This window comes from Piliocolobus tephrosceles, chromosome 4 (assembly GCF_002776525.5).
Source record: "Piliocolobus tephrosceles isolate RC106 chromosome 4, ASM277652v3, whole genome shotgun sequence".
NCBI classification, from domain to species: Eukaryota; Metazoa; Chordata; class Mammalia; order Primates; family Cercopithecidae; genus Piliocolobus; species Piliocolobus tephrosceles.
Window position 1 is genome coordinate 62,477,386 of NC_045437.1, and position 22,439 is coordinate 62,499,824.

At 36.2% G+C, this 22,439-nt stretch overlaps 1 protein-coding gene across 2 annotated transcripts in view; it reads right to left on the reverse strand.

Annotated features, from left to right (window-relative positions):
- The window catches only part of MAP3K1 (mitogen-activated protein kinase kinase kinase 1), a 77,027-nt gene that overhangs the window by 9,834 nt on the left and 44,754 nt on the right, over positions 1 to 22,439 (reverse strand). For both annotated transcript variants that reach the window (XM_023210524.3, XM_023210525.3), the window contains exons 4-16: positions 19,647 to 19,847; positions 19,127 to 19,243; positions 18,609 to 18,757; positions 12,855 to 12,976; positions 12,179 to 12,260; positions 11,884 to 12,067; positions 9,585 to 9,863; positions 5,806 to 5,927; positions 4,126 to 4,217; positions 3,656 to 3,845; positions 2,083 to 3,349; positions 1,277 to 1,429; positions 137 to 299 (exon numbers count right to left, since the gene is read on the reverse strand). In XM_023210524.3, coding sequence (XP_023066292.1) covers positions 137 to 299; positions 1,277 to 1,429; positions 2,083 to 3,349; positions 3,656 to 3,845; positions 4,126 to 4,217; positions 5,806 to 5,927; positions 9,585 to 9,863; positions 11,884 to 12,067; positions 12,179 to 12,260; positions 12,855 to 12,976; positions 18,609 to 18,757; positions 19,127 to 19,243; positions 19,647 to 19,847 — 3,121 coding nt within the window. The remainder of the gene's footprint in view (positions 1 to 136; positions 300 to 1,276; positions 1,430 to 2,082; positions 3,350 to 3,655; positions 3,846 to 4,125; positions 4,218 to 5,805; positions 5,928 to 9,584; positions 9,864 to 11,883; positions 12,068 to 12,178; positions 12,261 to 12,854; positions 12,977 to 18,608; positions 18,758 to 19,126; positions 19,244 to 19,646; positions 19,848 to 22,439) is intronic.

A 22,439-nucleotide genomic window follows, 5' to 3' on the forward strand; every position in this document is an offset into this window, starting at 1 on the left:
TATATTGGGGTGATTTGCTTTTAGAAACCCGAACTATTTGATAAAAATAAATTTTAATTAAACCGGTTTTTCCTAAATTTAATCACAGAAAGTTAAATCCATGTACTACTATTTGTAATTTAAAACATTAACAAACCTGCCATCCATTCAATGAAGAGATTGTAATTGCTCTTCTCACACGTGGCTCCCAACATCCTAATGATGTTTGGATGATTCAGATGGCTCATCATTCTTATCTCTTCTCTTAATGCTTCTACTACTTCTTCTTGCTCAGATGATGTGTTTCTGACATAAGTCACCTGTTTCAAATAAACATGTTCACAAAGTTTTGCATATTTTCACTAGCAATCTGATCTAAAATGAACAAATGCAAACCAGCATATATATTAGCAACAGATGGCATTTATGTTCATGGATGCAATGTACTTTAAAAAAACCCAAGTCAAACTCTCTTAAACACTAGGAATCTAGCGTAAGCAGCAGTGAACATCAGAAATGACAAAAATATTGGGATATAGTCAATATTCCAATAGTCTCAGAGTAAAAATGAGAAAAGTCCAAATATGGGAGAATAATCAACATGATTTAAAAATTAAAGTTTAATAATTTTCCTATCCTAAGTATACTCATTATAAAAAGTAAACCACTGAAACCCCAAGATGGCACTGCACCAGTACACTGTTGAAAGTACCTGAAAATCACCCCTCTACTACCTACAAAAAGCAAAACCAAAAAACCTTTGTAAGGCCCATCTTGATATTGTAGTCTTATGATAATCATACTTCAACTTTTATTTTATTTTTTTTGAGACAGTCTTGCTCTGTCGCTCAGGCTGAAGTACAATAGTGCGATCTTGGCTCACTGCAACCTCTACCTCCTGGGTTCAAGCAATTCTTCTGTCTCAGCCTCCTGAGTAACTGGGACTACAGGTGCCTACCACCACGCCTGGCCAATTTTTGTATTTTTAGTAGAGGCAGGGTTTCACCACGCTGGCCAGGCTGGTCTCGAACTCCTGATCTCAAATGATCCAACCACCTTGGCCTCTCCCAAAGTGCTGGGATTACAGGCATAAGCCACCACGTGCAGCCTCAACTTTTAATAATAACAGAATTCATGATGTTTCTGGTGCTTTGGAAACATCTACTTTGAAATCTAAGTTTCTCAAAGTTTAAAGAGCTAAAGTACAAACATGTGGACATATCCTTTATTCTTTTTACTGAACATGCTTCATTTTGTGATTTGAATCATCTCATTTATATGCTCACAAGATATTTACCTGTTTAACAGCCATTAAAGTTCCAGTTCCCACATCTTGAGCTTGATAACAAGAAGAAAATGCTCCAAGGCCTATCTGTTGACCTTTCAGCCATTCAGTGTCTTCTCTATACGGTTGTTTTGCTTTGGTATGTCCTGGTAGAGTCTCTGGTGTCTACATATTAAATGAAAGCAATCTTTTTACTGTTAAAGGAGTAAGATTTTGTGAAATTAGTCTGCAAGATATTATTCTTGTTCAGTCTGGCTTCCCAAACCACCTATAAAAGTGACCTCTGAATGGAAGGTATTTGTGACCAACATCAAATGCAAAAGTGATCACCATTATAGAATTAACCAGAAATGCCCACAGACAAGAATTATTGCTATTTAAACAGTACAAACATTATTGTTGTATATAAGTAATAATTTTATGTGGAAAAATCTGCTTCTAAATGTTAGAAGCAGCATTTCTGAATTAGGTTTATTTTAGTATGGTCCAAGGAAGCTCTCTGTGAGACAGTGTCTTGCACTATCATTCAGGCTAGAGTGCAATGGTGTAATCACAGCTCACTGCAGCCTCAAACTCCCAGGTTCAAGTGACCCTCCCCACCACAGCCTCCTGAGTAGCTGGGACCCCAGGTGTGCACTATGATGCCTGGCTAATTTTTTGTAGAGACAGAGTCTTGCTTTGTTGACCAGGCTCGTTTCGAAATCCTGTGCTCAAGTAAACCTTCGGCCTCAGCCTCCCAAAGTGCTGGAATTACAGGTATGAATCACTGTGCCCAGCCCCAAGGAAGTTTTCTAACCTCTTAAAGAATCTATACTTACATCCTGTTGAATGATGATGATATCTTCTCCATTTTCAACCTGCAGCTGAGGAACTATGGGGAGGGCATCCTGAGACGCTGACATTGCCATGGCAATTGCTAAAGCTTCTTCTTCTTCAGCTTCCATCTTTTCTTTGCACTTTTGATTATGATTCACATCATCTTTGTAGGTATCATCATTTTCAGCCTTTTCAGGAGAGAGGACAGCAACTTCTGACTTGAAAGTGACTGTTGTATCACTTGAAGGCATAGATGCTTCAAGAAGGTCCTCAATACTGGAGTTGAGCTCTGTATTGACATCTAATCTGCATTTCTCCTCTACTGGGGTGAACACTGTCTCATCACTGGGTATAACAGCATTACTACTATTGCTGCTACAGCCAAAGCTGTCATCACATTTGGAACTACTGTTCAGATCAAGTGTCATGCTATTTTTTGAGGGATCTCCCTGTTTACTTGTATTACCTGGGGTAGGTCGAGATGGCTTTGGCCTGTGTATATTACTGGAGGGCAAGGGTCTTGACTGAGTAAAGACTGGGGAAAGTTTATCTGAGTCTCTGTTTTCAGGACAGTTTCTGTGGAATTGTAGAGAAAACTTGCGCTGTGTTTGAGGAGATGCAGAAGGTATTTTGCAGGGAACGAATCCCTGAAGTCTATGCTTAGAGACATCTGTTGCAGATGGGGCCGAAGAAGAAGGGGTTGACAAGGCTGGAAACATTAATTGGGAATGCTGAGATAAAGGAGAGGAGTTCAAACACTGACTATGGGGCCTGCCTTTTGTTTGAACCACTGGCTTTGGTTGCTCTGTTGTTGTTGAACTAGAAGGTCCTACTGAAATGCTGGCCAGTCTCTCAGAAATGTCCTCTGAACTGGCACTCAATTTTGTAGCACATAATCCTTTTCCAGTTTTCTCTAAATGGATTGTGCACTCAGGGGAACTGTTCTCTGTGGTTTCCGGATAGTCACTGGGAACAGATGCCTGCAAAAAGCTGTCCTGTTGACCATCCACAGTGCCTTCTACGCCCAGTTGGATGGCTTCAGCAATTTCCACCTCATCTGCAATAGCCATCAAACGGCGACGCATCCTGGTGAAGTGAGTGGAACTGGAAACACTCAGCATTTCTAACAGTTTTGAAAACACATGGGGTACTGTAGTAACCATTCTTGCAGAACTCAAGTAGATCCTTCTGGAAAGTTTGCCAACCATTGAGTGGGAATTATCAATGGACTGCAAAGCAAAGGTTAAGAGGGACAGCAGCTTCTTATACCTGAAAGAAAAAACATTCATTACTATAATAAGTTCCAATTACTGAAAAACACATGGAAACTTAAAAAATGGTAGCAATTTACAGCATGTATACTTCAAAAACCATTTCAGCATGAAGTATCTATAAATTTTAAACTAAACATCCTAGACTTTGGGTTTTCATATGTCAATCAAATATTAAGGTATCAGCAACCTATTTATGCTCTGTATTTTCTGAGTCTTTCATAAACCTAAAATGTGTCATTCTTGAGGAGGGTGTCGGGAGGGCAGAAAGATACATGTAATATATTTTCAGAAGAAAAATTACCTGATTTCAACAGGCTCAGCTTGTGAAACATCAGTACTGACAATATGAGGATAAAATTCAGCAGGAAATTCCAACAACAGTCTATCTATAAGACAAAGGCGGCCAAGAAGTTCTTGCCAATTGTTTGATTCAGTTTGGTTTCCAAGAATACAATTTAAGACATAATCAACACCACCAATACCAATGGATCCTACAAAAAGGAAAGTAAAAATAAATGATTAAAAAGTGGTGATATTAAAATCTAAAACAAGACATGATTAAATGGTATAAGGCCAACAAAAATATTCTGAACTATTTTCAAGAATTTCTCTCTCAGATTAATTCACATTTCTAACTGTAACACAGTGAATCAATTTATAAAATTACTTCAAAATCCTGTAAACTGCCTCATGAGAGATTATGAGATTAGACAAGGCTGCTGAGGAACATGATAAAATATGCTATATTCATTTTAAGTGAAAAGTTATTACCAGCTTTTAGTATTTCTCTGCCAACTGCCAACTCTCCTGCTTGGCCTTTGCACAGTTCCAACAGTGTTGATATGGACAGCTGACTTGTGCGGCTAAAAAGCAAAGGAAAAGCAACATCAATCCTGGATCTTGGCTAAAATACTACACAATATTAGAGGCGTAATGCAATGCCTTGTGAAAAAGTGGAGAAATAATGTTTTCAGGAGTGTTTACTTTTCCACCACTAAAATCACATGAACCATGTCACCATAAATAGTAATACTCATTTATTAGGTCTGATTTTGTAAATTTAACATATCCTCTATGTTAAGCACAGAATCTTCAACAATGGCTCTTAGCAAGTATTGATTTAAATACCAAATTAGATAAAATCTTATATTTTGTTAAAAGAAAAAACAAGGACCGTGACATTTTGATTTCTGAACTTTCACTAAGAAGCTCTTGAATTAAAAACAAAACGTTCCCATCCAAAAACCCTCCATTTCCTTACATAGGCAGAATGAGGTCTGAATATTATAAAATCTCTCTACAGTATTTCTTATGTTCATTCATTCAGGTGACCAGGTAAACAACCTAACTTTATAGAGTTTCAAAAAGCAAGCAGCACAACAAATACCATGAGAACACTGAATTCTCAGAAAGATACCTATTCTAATACTAAAAAATGACATTTTTCCTATGCATTTTGCAAATTACTTTCTAATTTGCATATTTTACAGATATACAATGTTTTCTCTAAGCAACAAGAAAACATCCAATATTTTCAATCTATAGAGAAAACAATAGAGGCAAAAGACAGACTTCATGAGATGAGAAATTCGTTAAAGGCAGGTACCTAATTTTTGAGACCCTGTGCAAACAGTCATTATGACTTGCAGAGGAAGAGAAAAGTGGTACTGAGAGAGCTCTAAATGGGTGAAATGGAAGAGGCAACACAAGGGAGATTCAACACTTGTTGCTACCAAGATCCTGCTGGGATAGAAAGAAATAGGAACTACCAAATAACTGTTCACAGTAGCTGTGATTATTCAATGAAAATTTTTCCTCCTATTTTATGGAAGGAGAAAATTTTACTGGTCTGAAAAAAGCATGGCTTGTACTCATCTTTACTGTCACTGTACCTCAATTCTCTACTTCATATTTTTCTTTCCAGTTAGGGTTATTCTTGTTCCCTGTCAATTTTCAAGGATATTGCAGGAATATATAAAATCTAAAATTTTTTTGACTAAAACTGTCATAATTAGAGTAAAACTCCATTACACTGAAAATAATGAGATGGATTTGTTAATTTTTTATCCTGATAATAAGGCATATACAGGTGTAATGATCTTACTGGTTCCTATCCTGTGTAACCCATGAGATTATACCTTATGGATATAAATGTCAACTACAGTTCTTACCAACTGTACTTCACATTATGAATGTTACTGAAGATAATAAATCACAATACAATAATGTGGAGATCCATGCAGTTTGTTTGCCTGGCTTTTACTTGCCAGTAGTTCTTTCCCCCAGTCCTTAAGAGCCTCAAGTACTGCATTTCCATTTTAAATCTCACATTAAAAGACAATGTTCAAAGACTCATTTAATAAAATGTATCAGATATTCACTAGGTGTGAGGCTTGCTGTGAGGCACTTTAAGACAAGAGGGTTTGAAGTGGTTCATCAATGAAGCCTTACCTATTGGCATCTGCACATTTGACTAGGATGGTGTCTACAACTGGCCGGAGAAGTCTCTGAAGTTTGATTCTTTCCGCTAAACTGTGGCAAGGAGTATATACCAGCATGGCTCTCAATGTTTTCTGAGGAAAAAAATCTGAAGGTCAGTTTATGTACATTTAAAAAGCATCAGAGATAATGGCCTAATTTGAGACAATATGAGCAACAAAATAAGATAGGAATGGATTATAACCCATAGAATAAAGTAAGAATCCCATGTGTCTGTAATGATACAAACAACTAACAAAATAAATGAATGGGGTAGAAAGGAATTTTCTGAACTCTTTTCTCTGCAATTTTTAGAAGTCTGAATTCATTTCAAGATGCAAAGTTAAAAAAAAATTATTTTTAAAAAGAAAAAGAACAGGAGCCAACCTGAAAGGGCTCTCAATGGTCAACGCTGGAATAATTAGAGCAACAAAACAAATGATGGTAGTACTGGGTTGCAACCCATAGAACAAAAGGAATACCCAGGAGCCTACACTGATATAAATTAAAAATTGAATAGGTACATAAACGGAGAAGCTCTTCTTTATAGAATAATTCCAATTAATGTAGAAGGAATGAGGAAAACAGAAAATCACCATTAGAACACCATTTTTTAAAATAATTATACTTTAAGTTCTGGGGCACATGTGCAGAATGTGCAGGTTTGTTATATAGGTATACACATGCCATGGTAGTTTGCTGCATCTATCACTCTGTCATCTACATTAGGTATTTCTTGTAATGCTATCCCGCCCCTAGCCCCCTGACCCCCGACAGGCCCTGGTGTGTGATGCTCCCCTCCCTGGGCCCACGAGAGCACCATTTTTAATGGTGTAGTAATAACTGCTATAGGCAAGATCCACAAATATTTTTAAAATCAGTGGACAAAATTTTGAGGCGAAATAGGATATTTGCATAATCTCAAAGTAACTCTTGCAAGATATCTATGAATATTAATTTTACAGCAGGGAAACTTGGTAGACATTACCTTAACTGACAGCATCACCAATAATAAATTAAACCATGGACATATGTATCCACTGATATGATGCACTGAGAAAGGCCTATCACCTCTGTGGCATTCTGTGAAAAACATGTAACTTCCATCTAATCATGAGAAAACATCAGAGAATCCCAAATTGAGGGACATTCTACAAAATAACTGGCCAGTATACTTTGAAAGTATCTGTCAAGGTCATTAAAAACTAGGAGAGGCTGAGGAACTGTCATGGATGAGAAGACATTAAGGGGACATGGTGACTAAATGCACTGTGGGATCCTGGATTGGATCCTGGGACAGAAAAAAGACAACAGCAGAAAAGCTGGTAAAATCTGAATAAAGTCTGCAGTTTAGCTATGAAGGGCACTGTTGGGCAACAGGAGAGATTTCAGTATAAACTTAATAGTACAAAATAGTATTGTGATTAATGTTAATGTGCTGACTGTACATGGAAGAATAAATGGAATTATGTATTTAGTTTTAAGAGACACATATTTAAGTATTTGAGGAGAAAGTGTCATGATGCCTGCAAAAAACTCTCAAATGGTTCAGGAAAAAAAAAAAATTATACATGGGGAGGGAGGGAGAAGAAAAAAAGGAAGAGATAGAGGAAGGGGACATAAAGGAAAGGGAAAGGGTGAGCTTTAACAGCAGAAGCCATTTCTGCCTTCATGGAGCCTGGTATCCTTTATACAATCTTTGTGCTCTAAGAACTCGTAAGCTAGTTGGGAAACAGTCTGAACTTAAGAAGAAACAACCATGACAGTAAGGCAGTTACACCGCGCACAAAAAGAGTAACACGGCAAAGGCTTTGCAGAAAAGGAACTGGCAAAAAGGATTTTATTTAGTCAAGTATGCCTGAAGGTTTGTGTTGGAAAATAGTAAGAAAGCGGCAAAATGTTGGGCCAATTGGTCTTTATTCTACATTATGCTGGTCCCTCCAGATGCTACATGAAGAAACAGGCTGTAGCAAAATAACTCTGGGAAACAATGCATTTTACCCTTCGATCCTTTAGGTTCACAATGTAGACTAGCTTACTGAAGGATCCTAGAAGCCTTTCAGTCAACAGACCTAGTTATCCTTGTGTAATCCAGTGTTCACCAATCTTAACTGAATACAGGATTCTTTCTTCAGGGAACTTTTCACAACCCTGCCAAACTTCCACAGAATATGCTTTAGGAATGTCGTTGAAGAAACAGAAACCTCTAAAGATTTCTAAACGAGTTGGGGGATAATCAAAGTTGTGTTTAAGAAATAATGATAACTATTCATGTTCTTACAATGTGCCAGGCATACAGTTGAAAGTTTCTACATAATCTAATTTCAAATCTAAGAGGTATTTTCATTATTTTATGGGTGAGAAAACTGAAGTTTATTTAAGATAGGTTAAGTAACCTTTGTAAAGTCACCGTGCTAGCAAAAGGGAGAACCAGAATTTGAATCCAGGTCTGTCTCTATGATCTTGATCATGTGTTCAGATTGCCTAGGCTAGTCCAACTTTAACCAGCACATTACGCAAGCACTGTGGCTGGAATGATAAATTATGAGATCACTCAATTGTGACTCCAAACCCATGTTCATAACTGTCATGCTGTATTACCTGTCAAGAAGATTCATTAGGCCCAGTCGTTAGAGAATGGATTAGAAAAAGACAGAGGTTCCAGGGAAGCCTATAGACTACTCATGAATTTTAAAAACAGACCAGATAAAAATTAAAGTAGTGGTTCTGAACTGGGGGCAGTTTTGACCCCTGGAGACATCTGGCAATGCCTGGAGACATTCCTGGTTGTCATGACTGTGGGCATGATTGGGTGGGGGTGGGTTTGCTCCTGGTATCTAATGGGTAGAGGCCAGGGATGCTGCCACAGTACACACAGGACAACATCCCTGGCTCTCCCCCAACCCTGCAACAAATAATTATCTAACAAATGTTAATAGTACTGAGGTTGAGAAACCCTATTCTAAAGAGACAGATATTCCTAAATTACCTCCTTGTCACTATTCCACTCATGAAAGAACTTTCAATAGGTTAAACTGGAAAAGCAATTCAATGATCTATGTCATGGAACCCTTTTCTTTGAAAAGGCTTTTGAATCTCCACATGACAATGTTTATTAAAAATCAAAATGTTTATTAAAAACATATCTTCCTTAATATCTGATAAATTTTTTTTAAAAATCAGAGTAACATCGATGACTTTGCCATCCCAAAAAGCATTTTAAATTTGGTAATGTATAAGGTATCTGCTCAGAAAAACGTAAAGATATGAACAGCAAGACACTAAAAAAGTCTTTAAAAATTAGCAAGCTTGCCTAGTTCGTCCTATTTGTTGTTGTTCTGTTTTGATTTGTTTTAGGCTTTAGCAGCCTGAAGCCACGGTGTTTAGTCTGTCTCTAGTCATAAGCGGAAAAGGAGGATGAGGAAGGAGCTTTACTGTTCCCACCAGAAACAGAAACTAAGAAACCATAACTGTATTCTCTCCCTTGGATACCCCTGGAAAGTCTTTAAAACAATGAAACTAAACAGTGAAATAGCATATAAGAAACCTTGGACATATATCATAAAACCAGTAAAATTCAAATAAACAGAATAAAAGAAAAATTGTAATTTCCTGGAATTACGGAACAAAAATAAAATTTGGATTTTCCAAAATTAGGTAAAGTAGCTTTATTGTATCTTAAAAACACTATCTATGAACCATCAAAAAACTCCAAACCCATAATGATATGATTATGGAATAAAGCTACTTACTAAAGCAGCAACGTACACTTTGTAGACAGGGTCAGCACAGACCATCGACAGAACGTTGCAGCATGCCTCCACCACATCTCCTGAGATACTCGTCTGGGAAGACCCACTGGCAGCTCCCCCACTCGGGCTGCTTCCACTGCTGCCCCCGGAATTTCCAGTGCTCTCCCCATTTGCCAACAGCAGGGCCCCACTGACATCATGGGAAAGACGCCTGAGGGCCATCTCTCTCACATTCCAGTTTCTAGAAAATAAGCAGCCAACGAGTTCCATTCCAAACACCTGGATCAAACACACACAATGAATTCAATGTAAAGAAAAGCTTATGGACCCAGAGTATTTTGAGTTTAGCATCATTTTTGATTACTACATAAAAAAATGGGCATTTCTTAAATTTTCACCATCCTTCACAACTTCAAATATATCCAGCCACTTAAACATTGTAAGGAAGAATTTTATACTCAAGTTTAACTGGTAATTATCCAAAGTATTAATATTTATTAGTTCAGGCAAAATAAATAATAAACTCCATTAAGTCATTAGATGGCAATACATACATTCTATGCCTCTATCGTCCCCCATGCTTACCAAAACGCCAAAAAAACTGAAAACCTCAACTCTGTATTCATATTAAGGTAGTTTAAAGAGAAAAACTAGAGCAAGATTAAGAAAAGAAAAAAAAAAAAGATCAAAAAAGGCACCAGGAGAAGGTTTCAAGAGATACAGAGTATTTCTCTTCCAGACAAGAGCAGTAAGTAAAACACATTTAATTAGTTTTTGTCTGTACAAAAAGGTTTAAAAAACTAGACAAAACAGGTAGGACTGTAAAACGAATGGAGTGGACAAATCAAACTGAAGAAAAAATGCTTGTGTTCGAGTAAGCAAAGGAAAACGGCAGACACAGAATTATAGTACATGCTGTTACCGTCGTCAATCCCATGCCCCAGAAGCCAGAGTCCCTACAGTGAGGAAAGCGTGAAGGGTCTTTCCCTTCATGCTTTATGGGCCAATTAGCTAAAAGTAAGCTTAATACCTAAGATATTATGTGAAAAATGTCTAAATATTAAAGATGAATAAACACAACTTTTGGAAAAATGGATCATGACATACTTATTTACATGTGTTTTGTTATAAAGGGATATTATGGGAGAATGAACCAAATAGAATATAGTGAGCTTCTGGTACTGTTAAGTAGTGTGCCACTACCTATGTTTTAATTGTCTTACCTAACATGCTTAATAAAAAGCTAGGAATATAGAGCCCAGTCTGACCTAAAGCTTAGGTAAAACAAACTAGACCATATCCTTGAAAGAATGAAATCTAACAGCTCAGAATCAACTTGAGAGTTCTTTGATGGGTCTTGAAAGGGCAGGTGAGGACCTATGTTCATTAATATTTCATTGAATTTCATTAACGGACTAGATACAAGAATATGTGTTTAATATTTTTGCAGATTTTATTAGATTCATAAATGGGTTGCTAATATGCTAAGAGAATTCCAAAGGTGCAGGATCCGTAATGGTCACAAAAGAAAAATGAAATAAATCCTAATGATATATAAGCTCAATGTGTTAATACATCTGTTCACAAATTTAATTCAACAGAATTTAACAGATTACTGAAAATAACTATTTTACTTCATTATTGTCTGGTACGGACCTGTCTGGTTTTAGATCCTACATTTAAAAAGTAATAGATTAAGCATTCAACAACCAAGAAAATCATTACAAACCAACTGACAAAAAAGCCCTACTTACTGAAGATGAAAAAGCATTCAATCAGAAGAGATGGTAAAGGGATGCAAAACTGTTCTTACAAATCAAAATGATGAACTCAAGGTAACCATCACGTATTTTTTCTTATTCATCTGCTCTGCAATTATTAAGCACCCATTGTATGCCATTAGGATATGAAAGGAGAAATTAATTTTAAATGGCAGCAAATAAGAAACATGATAAAAATTCTTGGCAGGAATGGGGATTAAACATTGGGAAAAGTTAGCACTGAAGGGTTCTGGTTTCTATCCTTCTATCCTTGAATAACCCTGTATGTCTGTTAGTTCAGGAAAAGATGTTTCTAGATACGTGAAGTGAAACCACAAGGAAGTTTTGAAGTTGAAGCTGTATAATAAGCAGTATAGTATTAATACCAAAAGTAACATTAAAATTTCCAAAGGAATAAAGGTCATGATGGAGGCAAGCAAAAGTATTTTTTAAATTATAAACAACTGAGGGAAGGAGACAAATACACTAATTGATCTATAAATATTTCTTTGAGAAATGAAAAACAAAGAACTACTTACCTGAATCCATGGCTCAGCTAAATCTTTGTAAGCAGGAGGGATTTGCTGAGTTCCATAATGAGTAAGGTTAAAATTGCTCTCTTGATTCCTTCTTTGTGATCCAGCCAAAGGCTGCTGCTGTACGGTTTGCTGCTGTGCAGCTCTGAGGGAAGAAGGGGAATCCACAGGACTTGACAATTCGTGGCTAAAATGAAAAATAACGAAACTTGCTTTAAAAAAATTAACAGATTTAAATCACACTTTGAGAAATTAAAAAAAATTAAACATATACATATCATTATTTCAAAATTATTACCTGTAGAAATCATGAGATCTCCACTTAGATCTACAAAGGGGACATATTAAAGGTTCTCTATTTCTTCTACACTCTTCTGCCCCTGAAAAATTACAGAAACAAAATCTTACAAAAATGTAAATGCTTAACATTATTTATATTTCATAACTGTTTATAATAATTATTTATAGGATTTATATAGAAGAAACCTCAAAAATAATCTAAACATTTATCTGAAAGCAAGTACACACAGCAGGTTAAATGATTTTGAATGCTATTTTATTCATTCTGATAATGTGTACTCTGCTTACTGTTTTTCCAAACGTTCTGCCCTGTTTGACTACCAGGTAAAGTCCTTCCAATCCTTACTTTGATGCTAGCCTCTCTGTAATGCCTGCCCAGGTCTTCTTCCACCTCCTTCCCTTCATGTATACCTTCCAGATTGAAATTGTTTCTAATTCTATGCACTTCTTCCATTATCACCTATGTCACACTTTATTGCATTTCTTTGCTCACACAGGTCATCTCCTAAAGATCCTGCATTCCCATTTGTTGAAAACTCTTCACAGAGGACTTAGATACACTGTTTTTATTCTCTCACCAATCTCCCTTCAAGCCATGTTACACTCTTAAATAACATAGTAAGCTCAGAGAGCAACTGTGCTGAATCAGCATAGAGAGAAAAAGAGCCACATACAAATTGACATGCAGTGGTGGTGCAGCTTGTTCCTGCAGCCGTCTTCACACACTGTAAGACTTTCTTCATCAAGCATGCCCAATAAGCAAATAGGACACATCTGCTCCTCTTCATCCTTTATACTACAGAAAAGGGGAAGAAAAAGTATTACACATAAAAGAATATAAAGCAGAACTGATATGCCAAAAACACTTTCTGCTTGCTTAGAATATAAATACAGTAGAAATTCTTGTTTAAGAGCATCTTATATACTAAGAGATACATATTTATGCTATTAATATACAGTAATTTAAAATCAGATTAACACATGAGTACTTATAGACTGTAGGTGTGAGTTAACTTTCTTTGTGATGAAAACAATACACAGACTGTAATCTTAGAAAGAACATTTGTATCTCCCAAATTCTGCTACTGTACCTTTTGAATAAACCAACAGGTTTGACTACATACAAAAATATACTACATGGTACTAGTTTCAAGATTTTAAGTGCTGGCGGACCTTAGAGCTCAAAGATTCCACATCCTAAATTTAAATGCCTATTTCAGAAATTTCTAGTGGCAGTATAAACTGGTCCAACTTTCCTAGAAATGAATCTAGGAACACGTCACATTTTAAGGGTACACAATCTTTCACCTAGACTTCTAGGAATCTATCATAAGAAAATAAAAAGACAAATATATAGAGATGTATTATGAAAATGTCCACTGCAGTATTATTTAGAATAACGAAAAGAAATCAAAACAACCAAATGAATGCCAAAAGGAGGTTAAACAAATTATGGCAAACCCAGACACCTTGAAGCCTTTAAAAAGGAACAGAGAGATCCATAAGTGAGGTCAAAATAAAACTACCATGTATAGAATGATTCCATTTATGGCAAAATTGCAACATAATGGGTAATTATATTGCATATACTTGATTATCTCTAATATACAAAGTATTTTTAAAAATCAGTAAGAAAAATACTAATAGTAAAATGGACAAAGGAAATAAAAAGGCAATTGGAATAAAGAATAATAGATTGGTAACATCTGGCCCTCATAATGGCATAGAAAACCAGGTTCTCATATCTGGTAGAAGTAAAAATTAAAATCTCTGGAAGGAAATTTTGTTAGTATTTCTTAAAATACTACATGTATATATTCATGACCTAAAAATCCTATTTCCTAGGATGTTATCCTTACATATTTTAAGTATGTAAACAAACAACTGGAGGTGTACTTAATGTACATTAATTAAGGCAATGGCTAAATAAATTATGGTGTACCAACATAACCTTATACAGCCATGAAAAGAAAAAAGTATGTAATCTGCTAATGACGTGGAAAAATATTCTTTACATATAAAGTAAAAGCAAAAGAAAATTGCACACCAGAACATATGGCATGACTTTTTTTAAAAACAGTAAGAAAGCTGAGAGAAATATGGATGGGGGAACGTGCGTGCATGTGTTTGTCGGCCGAAGTACGGAGTGTGCAAAGAAGAGTTTCACTCCTTGATTTATGTAATTTTTCAAAGTTGTATTAAATAGTTAACAGTAGTTATTCTGCGTGCAGCCAGGCTAGAGAAAGAGGACTTTAGTTCTCTATTTCATAAATGCTTTTAATTAAATCTTCATGATGTGAGGGATGGCTTTTAAAAATCAATAGCTGTATTACCATTATAAAATAAAGGCAAGGCTCTGGGATGTTAAATAAGTTGCCTCAAATCATAAAATCAGTTTGTGGCAGATCTATCATTACACTTTTATCTGAGAAGAATATGCCATAAACTTACAACGTCTAAATTTTAGAATCTGCTAAGCTAGGCCCAATATTGCACTTCTACTATCTTCAACTATTAGGTTGGTGCAAAAGTAATTGCGGTTTTTGCCATTACTTCTAATTTTTTGAATCCTAATTTTGCCATTAGAAGTAATGGCAAAAACGGCAATTACTTTTCCCTGAAAAAACAGATCTGAGTAACTAGCAGCAAAATAACCAGTTCCCCAAATGCACAAAAAGCTTTCCAAAAAAGCTAATCAAACAAGTCAGCAAAGTCATCATGGGTGATTCCTGAGATGAAGGCACACTTACTAGTCTCTCCCTCCTGATGTACCTGCCCCCTCTCTTTTCCTAATTGTAGAGCTACTTAGGACGTGGAAAAACTGTCAGAATATGCATGCATTAGCAACGAAGAATTAACAGTAGCATTACAGAAATGATGTATACAACTATCTATAATAAAAATATTCATGGCAAAAATAATCCAAGGTCAACTAACTCTTCATATAATTACACCAAAATTAAGCTTATTCATAAGAGGAAAATAAAGTTTCACAATTTAGTCAAATCACAAGTGCAACTTACTAAATACTTCTCTGACAACAAAAAGAATACCATTCTGGGTTATTTCCTGTCCATCTTTTTTCCAAGTACATATTTTGTAAGCATTGTTCAGATCATTTATGTATATATATATATATGCAGTATTTCATATTAAAAAATTATTATAAAATTGCACAACTCTTCATATACATAATTCTTTCATTTTTTTTTTTTTTGTGGCAACATATGCATAACATAAAATTTACCATCTTAACCATTTGTAAGTGTACAGGTCAGTGGTATTAAATGCCTTCATGCTGTGCAACCATCACCACTATGTGTCTCCAGTATTCATCTTGTAAAACTGAAACCCTATACCCATTAAACACGATTCTTCACGATCTCCTTCCTCCAGCCTCTGACAACCACCATTCTATGTTTTTTCTGAGACAGGATCTTGCTCTGTCTCCCAGACTATAGTACAGCGGCACAAGTATAGCTCACTGCAGCCTCGAACTCCTGGGCTCGAGAGATCCCCCTGCCTCAGACTCCTTAGTAGCTGGGACCACAGGCGCATGCCACCCATGCCTGGCTAATTTTTCTTTTCTTTTCTCTCTCTTTTTTTTGGTAGAGACAGGGTCACACTATGTTGCCCAGGCTAGTCAGGAACTCCTGGGATCAAGTAATCCTCCTACCTAGGGTCATTCTACTTTCTGTCTCTATGGTTTTGACTAAGTATCTCATGTAAGTGAAATGATACAGTATCTTTTTTGTGACTGGTTTATTTTGCTTAGCATGTCCTAAAGGTTCATCCATGTTGTAGCACGCTTCCTTCCTTTGTAAAGCTGAATAATATTCCACTATGTGTATATCCCACATTATCCATTCATCCATTGATGGACACTTGGGTTGCTTCCACCACATAATTTTTAATGCCGCCATAATTTTCCACTGACTAGATAGATCCTAACTGTTTTAAGTATCCATTAATGTTGGACATATAAGCTGTTTCCATATTTTTAAATTTTAAGAAACCATTACAAACATCTTTGTACACATTTTTTGACATTTCAGATGTTTCTTAGCATAGTTTTTTCTGAAGCAAAATTACATGAGTATAGAGCAGGGAGTAACAAACATATAAGGAAAACAAATTGGCCTGTGGACTACTTGTGTAAACAGTTTTAATGAACATAGCCATCCCCATTTATTTATATATCGTCTTTGGCTATTTTCAGGCTATAAGGGCAGAGCTTATAATAAGGGCAGAGTTTTTAAACTAATACTTAAAAAATATTTAAATTTAAAATACTATTAAAAAATATTTAAAGTCTAAAAAAAGTTACCTATAATAACCCCTCCTATAAATAACCAGTGAAGTTCTTATTCCTTCCGATTTTTACATACCTGTAATACCTTTTCTATATAAAACTGGGTTCATGCGTAATATATTATTATAATCTAGATTTGGTTTTACTTATTGACATTTTCCCAGGTCATTCAATGCTCTCCAAAAGCGTAATTTTAATGCCTACATGACATTCGTAACATGGGCATACACTAATTTAATCATTCAATTGTTACTGGATATTTAAATTGTTTCTAATTTTTCACCATAATACTATGAGAAACAGTCATATATGATATATGTAAGGCTTGTGCATTTCTCAGATTAAACTTTTACTTGAGAAGAACATTTACTGATCAATGAATATAAATGTTTTTAAAAGCCATTATTACTTTTTTTCTTCAAAAAGCTATACTGCTTTATATACGATCAAGCACATCCTTACAATAACTGAATTACATCATTTAAAAAGTCTTCCTTTATTTCTTTTTTTAAAAAATGAACATTTCTTTAGTTATCAGGTTGAATGAACAGTTTTTGTGTTTCTTAGCCCCTCAGAATCCTTTTCTGGTGCATATTCTCTTTATGCCCTTCATTTTCAATTGAATTTTAAATTTGTTTATCCTAATTGTTTTATTATTGTTTCCGGCATACCATTTAAAATTGTACGTAATCAGATCTCCAGATATACTTCCTCTGTATTTTCTTTTTATTGATTTTAGATATAAAAATAGTGGTTACACGAAACAAAAATCTACCCATCTACATAGTACAATCTCAGTAATCAAGATAACTTTTGTGGCTCCCCCCCCATGGGTATGTGAATCCAGTAATTTGTTTTTTTTAACCTCAGAGAGAAACTTTCTATTTTAACTTTGGCTACTTGGTTTTAAGCATCTGTTATTTTTCCCCACAATAAAAAGTTACAGAAATGTCACTCAAATGGAAAAAGGAGCTGGGTGTGGTGGCTCACACCTGTCATCCCAGCACTTTGGGACGCTGAGGTGGAAGGAATGCTTGGGGCTAGGAGTTCAGCAGACTGGAGAAATAAAGCTCATTTTTTTCATTTTATTTAGAAGAGATGAGGGGTAAAACAAAGATACCCAGGTTCTGGTTATACCTTTCCTCAAATGAACTGCATAACCTCTTGGCTTCACTTCCCGCTGTCACTGAACCATGCCAACTAGAAAATCTTCAATGTCCAAAAACTCCTAAAACTCTAGGATTCTAAAATTATTTCATTTAATCAAAATTAAGAAAATCCAAACATTTACTTTTTTCACAGATGAAGAAAACCTCTCTTCTCTTCACTGCACTCTTGTTGCGACCCTGTCACTTTTTCATTCTTCATTAATTTTGAGGTAGTTACAATACTTAACAGATTGATAGGATAAAGACAAGATTTAACTGCTCAGAACAGTGCTTCTCAAACTGGGCACTTCGGGAATAATATAGAAGGTGCCCTGATAAGAGAAGCAGCACTTCCTTTGTGGAGTAATTTTTAAAAATCTAATTTTTACACTAAAACCAATAAAGCAATATACAGAACAGAAACAAGATTCACATGAATACTGCAGTTTTTAGCACCAAATGTCTATATACACACACACTCTCACATGACCTTTAACAACATATATATACACATACACACACCCACATATTTTTTAAGAGACAGGGTCTTGTTCTGTCACCTAGGCTGGAGTGCAGTAGTGCAATCATAGGTCACTGGAGCCTTGAACTCCTGGGTTCAAGCGATTCTTCTGCCTTGACCTCTTGAATAATTGGGACTACAGGTATCATCACTCCCAGCTAATTATTTTACTTCTGTAGAGACAGGGTATCCCTATGTTGCCCAGATGGGTCTTGAACTCCTGGGCTCAAGCGATCCTTCTGCCTCAGTCTCCCAACATGCTGGGATTACAGGCACAAGCCACCATGCCCAGAGAACCTTTAATATCTTTACCCTTGATTTTAACTTGAAAGCCAAGATTCAATAATTAAGTCATTTTAGAGCAACTTAACAAGTAGATATAAAAAATTACCCCTAAAATTAAAAGTAACACTGGATTAATGCTTTGAAATCCTTAAAAAGTACTAACCTGTTTTCTGAACTAGATGTAGAAGTACTAGATGATGACAATGTATGAGAATTTGACATGCGTGAAACAAACTTCTGGATGGTGTTACGAGATGGAGCTTTGATCCTTGAGCTACGCCTACTGTGATATTTCTGGAACAAACTCTCAACCTAACATTGGAAAAAGACAGTAACAATGATATTTGTGCCATAATTATACATATGAAGAATTCTACAGACTGAGCTATTTATCTTTTATTTGCACGTTTTTCCTAAATTTGATTTAAGAGCTTCAAAAATAAAAACACATTATAGTTTACTAAGGACAACATTCGTACGGCAGGTCAGTGTTGTTTTTTTCAAGCTAGAAGAAAAAGTTTAGTAAATATCTCATGAGAACTATTTATAAGCATCAACTAATTCTTACACACCTTCACACCTTTCAAAAGGTCACTGTCTAAACTTAAAGAAGGAGAAATTTTAAGACTATATCATAAGAATATGCTGACAATTTTACTCTAAGCATTTATTAAAAACTACCTCAAAATTCTTTAAAGTTTTTCTCCATAACATTGGGTCTGAAGGTTCTAGTTGAAACACCCGGAGCATTACAAACAGCAGATGAATACAGAATGTTCCACGTCCACAGCTGCAGTTCTGAAGAGTTAAAAAGAAAACCTATAGGTTAATACATCTGTGGCTCATCATTAGAACTTCTAAATTTATCACTTTACAATATTTCCAACTTTTTATACTAAAGTTTCTATTAATTCATATTCATTATCTTTATATATAAGAAAAATCTACAACTATTTCCATGATTTAATCTCTCATTTCCATTGAATTTATTAAATAGATCAAATTTCTTTTCTATGGTATATTAAGATAGTAAAAACCTCATGAATACATTAAAGAAAAATATTAGCCTAAAATACATTTTAAGTTTACTTTTGTCTACTAAAGGGAATTAAGTGATCCAAAGTTAAGAACATTATAGTATATAAATTTGAGATAGTACCATATACTACTACTAATAAAATAAAATGGTGACAAATCCTACCTGAGGCCCAATGAACACCCGGTATTTATTGTCTGGGCTGTCTCCTCCAATCAGGAAAGAGTTGGGCCCTATCTGCTGCAGTAAGTACAGTCTGGCCCGCATCACTTTGTTAACACGGCGATTTGTTTCCTCAGGGCTATATGGTGAGAAGCCATCTGGTGAAGGGGCTCTTCGGGGTGGTGTGATTCTGCCACTCTGAAACTTTACAACATTTTTTTTTTATTAGGTATGTTTCTCATTTCTTAATTAAGAAACTATTATCCACCAGCTGGGCGCGGTGGCTCATGCCTGTAATCCCAGCACTTTGGGAGGCCGAGGCGGGCGGATCATGAGGTCAGGAGATTCAGATCATGCTGGCTAACACGGTGAAACCCGTCTCTACTAAAAATACAAAAAATCAGCCGGGTGTGATGGCACACGCCTGTAATCCCAGCTACTCGGGAGGCTGAGGCAGGAGAATCGCTTGAACATTTATTACCCTTAATTATTTAATTAGGTATCCAAAAAAACTGGAATTTCCACTGGACATTGATGTAAAGACCAAGTCCTAGGAAAATTAGTACAGTGAGCATGTTAGTACAGTACAGTGAGCATGTTAGTGAACTCTCACCAATGGAGAGTTTTTGTCAGCTTCCACAAATTTGCTTTTATTGAGGAAGAGTCTGCAGAGTGTATGTTGGGAGGCATTCCACGGCAGCGTTTGTAAATTTCCAGTTATAAAGAAGATTAATAAAGCCTTCAATAGATCCCAGAAAGCTGGATGTTTAATTTTTACTACTAGACACAGCATTCTGCCTGCTTATGATACATACTTTTTATGCTTTTTGTTTTGGTTTATATTAGATGTTTCAAAGAACTCAAATGTTTATAGAATAATTTATAAAATTACCACATAGTTGTCTCTCTCAGCCAGATATTTATCAACATTTATGGGGATGACCGAGATTTTAAAAGTCTTTGTGCTAGGATGAAGAGATGCCAACAGCCCCCCAAGTGTTCTGGTATCCCAGCTGAAGCAACAGGCATGTGAGTGAAGAAGCTGAGCCTGCTGAGCCCTGCCCAATCTGCAGATTCATGAGCTAATAACTGATTATTGTTTTAAGTTAAAAAAAATTAATAACTAATTTAAAGGTGTTTTAACATAGAGCCAACAACCACTGTTGGGCATCAGGTTTTACTGTAAAACGTTTTTGCTTTAAATGTATTTTTTAACGAACTGATGTACCTTAATAACTCCAGACCTTAACTAAAACCCAAATTCCTCTTGTGGTCACTATCTCAACCATTTTTCCAATCATTTGTTCTTCAAAGTTAGAAAGTGAGTCCTTTTTTTTTTTTTTTGTTTTCTGAGACGAAGTCTCACTCTGTCACCCAGGCTGGAGTACAGTGGTGTGATCTCAGCTCACTGCAAGCTCCGCCTCCTAGGTTCATGCCATTCTCCTGCCTCAGCCTCTGAAGTAGCTGGGACTACAGGTGGCTGCCACCATGCCCGGCTAACTGTTTTGTATTTTTTAGCGGAGACAGGAGTCTTAACATGCATTTCCACCACTAGAAGTCTCTCTCTCACATGAATTTACCACCTATCTTTTTGCAAATTTCTTTGATGTTTAGCTTAATATAGAAGACAGCTAAGATTCTCATAGCTGCTTCTGCATTCAATCTGCTGTGATATGATGTTTTGATTAAAGTATATGAAAGGAAATTTGGCCTCACAGATACGCAGATGTAAAGGGAAGGAGTATTTTAATAGCTGTTTTTTTTTTTTTGGAGTCTCATTCTGTCGCCCAGGCTGGAGAGCAGTGGTGTCATCTTGGCTCACTGCAACTTCTGCCTCACTGCAACTTCTGCCTCCCGGGTTCAAGCAATTCTCTCTGCCTCAGCCTCTAAAGTAGCTGAGATTACAGGTGCCTGCCACTACGCCTGGCTAATTTTTGTATTTTTAGTAGAGATGGGGTTTCACCATGTTGGCCAGGCTGGTCTTGAATTCCTGACCTCAAGTTATCCGCCCACCGTGGCCTCCCAAAGTGATAGGATTATAGGTGTCAGCCACTGCACTTGGCCGCCTGTTCAAATAATGATGAATATTCTTTGGTACTATACCAAAGCTCAAAACACGGTTTCTTAAAGGCAGTTGTAATGTGGAATCTGAAACCACATCAACAAACTTTTCCTACTGGCACATTAAAAATCCAAATGGTGTTTTTTTACATTTTGAATGTATCTTTTACCTAGGAATGATTTTGTTGTTATAATACACTGATCATGTGGAAAATATTGGTTAAGTTAAGCAGATCTTCCAAATGTTCACATATTTCATTATACAGCATGAAAAGAATCACATTTGCTATCACCAATCTTATCAGGAAAGTCTAAGCACTGGGAAGCTGTCAAGCTCATAGTGGTGGATAGTAGCTTTCTAAAATTCTAATTTTTGTTTTGACATCTCAACTTTTAACACTGGTGAAAAAATATTTAAGTTGTTTTTTTGTTTGTTTGTTTGTTTTTTTGAGATGGAGTTTCACTGTTGTCGTCCAGGCTGGAATGCAATGGTGCAATCTAGGCTCATTGCAACCTCTGCCTCCTGGGTTCAAGCGATTCTCCTGCCTCAGCCCCCGAGTAGCTGGGATTACAGGCATCTGCCACCATGCCTGGCTAATTTTTGTATTTTCAGTAGAGATGAGGTTTCACCATGTTGGCTAGGCTGCTCTCGAACTCCTGACCTCAGGTGATCTGCCCACCTCAGCCTCCCAAAGAGGCAGGATTATAGCCACCACTCCTGGCCTTAAGTTGCTT